The 5,520-nt window shown below is 22.0% G+C and overlaps 2 protein-coding genes across 2 annotated transcripts; one reads left to right on the top strand and one right to left on the bottom strand.

Annotated features, from left to right (window-relative positions):
• Positions 1 to 16: 16 nt before the first annotated feature.
• On the bottom strand, positions 17 to 538 carry EHI_000020 (uncharacterized protein; the record flags this gene model as incomplete). The annotated part of the gene is made up of 1 exon (XM_001914283.1): positions 17 to 538. One exon carries the CDS (start codon positions 536 to 538, stop codon positions 17 to 19), a length of 522 nt encoding a protein of 173 aa, XP_001914318.1.
• A 3,053-nt stretch (positions 539 to 3,591) lies between these two features.
• EHI_000010 (uncharacterized protein) lies at positions 3,592 to 4,794 on the top strand (the record flags this gene model as incomplete). The annotated part of the gene is made up of 1 exon (XM_650638.1): positions 3,592 to 4,794. One exon carries the CDS (start codon positions 3,592 to 3,594, stop codon positions 4,792 to 4,794), a length of 1,203 nt encoding a protein of 400 aa, XP_655730.1.
• Between the last annotated feature and the right edge of the window lie 726 nt (positions 4,795 to 5,520).

The raw sequence follows: 5,520 nt of genomic DNA, 5'->3' as shown, positions 1-5,520 counted from the left end.
TTTACTCCATTGATTATCATAAGCATCGTTTATATATAAATCCATAATTATAGATTACATAAATAACTTCAATTGGAATTATAATAAATTCTGGTATTGTTATTGGTAATGTAATTGATGGTGCAAGACTTATACATTTAAATATTAATGTACAGAATAAAACAATATATATTGGCATAAACACAATAAATCCTATTGTTGAAAAGTTTGCCACAAAAGCTGCTGGAGAATAGTAACATTGTTCATCTAATTTTAATTGGAATAAACAAATCATATTTCTTAGGAGTTGGATAGAAAAGTATGCATAAATAAATACTGGTTGATTAATAGGTGAAATGTAAGTCCCAAGAATTGAGATTGTTGATGTTTTAATCAATACACAGACAACAACTGCGAAAATAACAAACATCACATCTTCATCTCTTAATGAATTGTATCTAATAACAATTATACATGATAATAAACATATTAACAATACCAATGGGGTGAATACATAAGGAATATAAAGTATACTTGTTATATAATTAATAATTCCCATTGATAAAATTTAAAGATGGAAAATTTTGAAAAATAAAAAATAACAAATTGAATAACAAATTTTTAATTTGTGTTAAACAAAGTTAAAAAGAATAATAAATAATTTAATATAGAATTAAAGAAGTTTAGTGCTATTATTATTAACTAATAATTATTATTCATTTTTTTGTTTCATTAAAGTTTTTTAAGTTATCAAAAATATATTCTTCATTATTTTGTGAATAAGTAGTTTAAAAAGTGTTATTCTTTTTTTTTAAGGTATATTCTTTTTTTTATTCAAATGGAATAAATCATTCACTAATCAAAGAGAAAGTTAATTGGTTTAAACAAAATTAACTATTCACAGTAAAATTGAAATAAATACAATTGGTTTAATTTTTATTCTATATATAAGGAGAGTTATCTAGAATATATTAAATGGGTTGTTTGTTTTACATAATAACTTCAGGGAGTGCAAATTATTAAAAATATAATTTGAAACACTTTTATGTTTAATTCACAATAACTCAAAAAATGAAACTTTCTAGAGTATGGCTCATTAAATTGAAAAGTTAAAAATAATAAACAATAAATTAAAGAAGGTGTTGTTTCAGAAAACTATTATAAGAAAGAATTTATTTTGGGTTATCTTTTTTTTGAATGTCTTGTTTTAGCATAGACTTTTTGTTGTTTATTAATGAAGAACCAAAAATGAGTTTTAAGAGTATTCTTTCAAAGTTAACAGAGATAGCACAAAATGCTAAAATAAAAGAAAATAATACTAAAATCAAAACTAAACAATAAGTCTTACTATTTTATTGGTATTTATATGCCAATGTTAATTTATATTTAGTTTAGGTTTTATTTTTATAACTTTTCATATCTTGAGTTTATTGTTAGTTTTTATTATTGTACTTTTGTTTTTTAATTGATGCTTCTTACCTATTTAATTTTTATTTTAATTTTTATATATGATTGTGATATTTATTGCTTATTTATTTTCATTTATTTATATTATATCTAATTTATTATTGTTTTATCTTTAGTTTTTTCTTCTTGAGTTAATAATTTATGGTATACTCCATACTAACTAATAGAATTCTCTTCATTTATTTTTTAGCAAAGACATGTATTATTGTTCAATTTTATCTTTATTCTTTCATTTTCATAATATTTTTAATCTAGTACTTTAATTTAAAAAAAAAGTTGTTCTTCGTTCATTCTTGTTCCTATTTTTGTTCGTTTCTTTATTAAAAATTTATGACACTAACACAATATATTCTTTTTTTTTCATAGATTAATTATTAGTATATTAAATTTATTAAAAACAATAATGCAGATTATTCTCGTCTATAGCTTCAATTAAAATTTCTGGGAAAATAAACAAAAATGAATAAATGACCAAGAATAAATAATAGTTTTAATAAAGAAATTAGAGAAGAATTAAAAATTAGTTTAAGTATTATATTATACAATGAAACTTCACAAAAACTACCTCATTTATCAATAAACATAAGTCAGGAATATAATAAAATAAGAAAAAGAATGAAAGAAGGGAATTTATATCTGATTCGATTAACTTTTTTAAAATAAACATTTATAAAAATAAATTAAATACAATAAGAAGTTTTAATTAATAAATAGTTGGAGTATTAGTCTAGAAAAGATAGGAAATAAAGATACAACAAGACATTTACCTCAAATAAAATATTATATAACAAGAACTCATAATACATTCAAATGTGTCTGTTCTACATAAACAAACAGAATAACATTCTTTTAATATTTTACAAAACATTCAAGAAGCGGTGGAAGTACAAAATAAGTTAAATAATCTTATATAACAAAAAGATAAAAATACAAATAAAATGAATTAAGGAAGAACAAAGTAAATTACTACAAAATAGAAGAAATAAAAACATCATCAAACAAACAAACTATATTATGAAATATAAAGTATTTAAATTAGTCATTGAAGAAAGAAACTTTTATATTTTAATCAATCAAAATTGTTTTTATATTAAATTATATTTTCAAGGTGAAAAATAATATTCTAACAACTCAAAAATGCTCTATACTATTATGTCTTTTACTATCTTCTATATATATTACATATTAATAGGGAATAATACCCTTGACTATTTCATTCTTTTTTCTCTTAAGTCTAAAGTACTATCTATCATTATTTTCATAATGTATTTCATGAATATTAACACTCTTTCAATTTATTTATTATCTTTATTTCTATTGAATAGATTTGTTATAGTGTTTAATGATATATGATTCTTCATACTATTTAATATTTTATTTATAAATTAATTACCATTATACTAGAATATAAATGGAATATATATAAATATCAGTTAACTTGAAATACATCGTTTAATATTTTTATTGGATTTAATTAATTAAAAATAAATCAAATAAAGCTAATTTCTGAAAATGATAAACAAACAACTAGATACTTTATATTATTTGTTTTTAACAACTATAAAAAATTTATTACTTAAATATAATGTATTATTTATACCTTACAATAAAAGTATAATAAGTATTATGGAAATTACAGAATAATATAAAAAAAAATTGTTATTTAAACAAAATTTGTCAATGTTACTCAAGAACAACAGAGACAATCAAATACAATTAATTATTTCATATTACTTTTATTTATTTACTTGTATATTATAAATATACAAATTTATTTTTATTTATCTCTTATTGTATTTGTAACTCTTTTACAATAGACTCTATGTATCATTTCTTTTTGTTTAGTTTTATTCTGAGTTTATAAATAAAATGTCAATTTTTATGTGTTTATTTATTAACTCTTTGTAGAATATTGTGCTATTAATTAATTTCATTTAATGAATTATTTGTTGACTCTTTATATTATCTTTGCTATTTTCTTATAATAACTTTACAAAAACAACACCTAACTTTTGTTCTAAGAAAAAGTCTGTTTATAGGAGGAATATATCAGTGGTGTTTAAATGCTTGGAAATTCATCTGTTCAACGAAAAACTCAAATTATAAAAAAGAAAAAACTGAAAAATAAAAAAATTATAATAAAGAATGGAACCTACTCGTATTATTGCCATTGATTATTTCAATGAATATGACCTTGGGAAATTTTTGAATAAATATAAACAGTGTGTCAATGACGAGCAAATTCCCTCCCAGAAACCTTATACTGTTGGGTTTCCTGAAATTGATGAAATTAAAAAAAACAAGAAAAGGTACTCTTCTTATTCAACAAATACTAAACCAAGAAAAAGTAGTGAAAAGAAAGCAGTGAAAAGAACAATTAGTCCACTTAAAATAAAGAGTTGTGATCTTATGCAAATGCATTGTAATGATTGTCAGTTTCGTCATTCATCACAACATAATGCTAAAATCTCTGAAGAACCAATACAAAAAATGAAAGAGAAACATTTTGGGTTTGGACAAACAATAAGTGATTGCTGTTATAATATAAAAGAAAAAGTCCAATTAAGTCAACAAGATACATTTGACCTCGATCAAGATATTATCATATCATCTCAAGAACTCAAAGAAAGAGAAGGGCTTATCAGAAATAAAAAAGATTTAACAGAAATAAAAGAAATTAGAGAAGAGCTTCATCCAGTAAAAAAGTCTAATACTATCGTAAGAAAAACAACCCGATTAATGTTACAAAAAAAGCCTAGTATCATTGTTTCAATTCCTTCAATTCCTTCAATTCCATCAAGAAAAACTATTGAATCTTCACTTATTCATACCAAAACAGATTGCATCACATTGTCAAGAGAAAATTCAAATAAAAATTTCATCACAAAACACCAGTCATCTTCTTTAGTTTTATGTAAAACAAACAGTCATCCAATTATTCAACCTGTTTTGAAACACCAACATACAATGTTTGTTCCAACCAAAAAACTTAGTTTTGATGACATTGATGATGAAGTTCTTACTGACATATCTCAAAAAAAAGCTAATTGGGTTATTTCTCCAACTCCATCAGTTGAAAATATTTCTGATATTTCAGTCATTGAAGTTGAAGAAAAACAAAGGCAAAGAACAAATGAAGTTAAAAAACATGGGAACACTCGCCCTATCACTTATCAACTGATTAAACCAAGAATAAGTGAAACAATTCATTTGTCAGAAATATCATTGTATCATGTAAAACCTTCTTCAAACCAATCTAACTGTTATTCATTACCACCAAAAGTGCATTTAAATTTGAATTGTGACATGAAAGAAGATCCAGATGTTTATCTCTCACCTTCTATTTAGTCACACCATAATATACTTTTTGTTTTTCCTATTTATTCTTTTTCTTCTGACTAATTTTTTGTTTCCCTTTAAAGAGTAGAAACAATGATGTTGTTTGCAGAAATATTACATAATGAACATCATTTTATTTCAAAAGAAAAACTCATTAATCAGATTCTAAGTCACTTAAATTTTCCTTTTTAAAACAAAAAATGAAATACTAAAGACTCGAGACTTGATTCTTTTTCAATTCAAAAATTTCTAAAAGTCTGTCACGAAGTTGTGCTTTAAATATCTTTAACATAATCATCTCGCTATGTAACATATTACATATATAAATTGTTAGAATTAAGTTATTCCATCAATTTGTTTTAAGTAAGTAGATTTTTATAATTATTAAACATATTTAGAATTTATGTTAAACTCATTGGTACTTACTCTAGTATAACATATTATATAAACATTTGTATAATATATTTGAGTAATATGTATTAACTTTAATTAAAACCAATATAAAGGAATAAAACAGTATTATTTTTACCAAATATTAATATGAAGTATTAGATTAATTCATTTTTAGTCTTTGACTAAATTAATACTTTAAAAATTTATATTATTTTAGAAAGGAGAAAATGAAGCACATGATATACCAAAAGCTAACTGAATGACTATGAATATTATAAAATAATAATTATTTAAATTCATTGTTATCATATTAAAAAAGATAGAGTTATCTATTGTTATATA

This window comes from Entamoeba histolytica, genomic scaffold (genome assembly GCF_000208925.1).
Source record: "Entamoeba histolytica HM-1:IMSS scf_1104750516277 genomic scaffold, whole genome shotgun sequence".
In the NCBI taxonomy this organism is placed as follows: Eukaryota; Evosea; order Mastigamoebida; family Endamoebidae; genus Entamoeba; species Entamoeba histolytica.
Note: the sequence above shows the minus strand (reverse complement) of the source record. Positions and strands in the feature narration are given on the sequence as shown.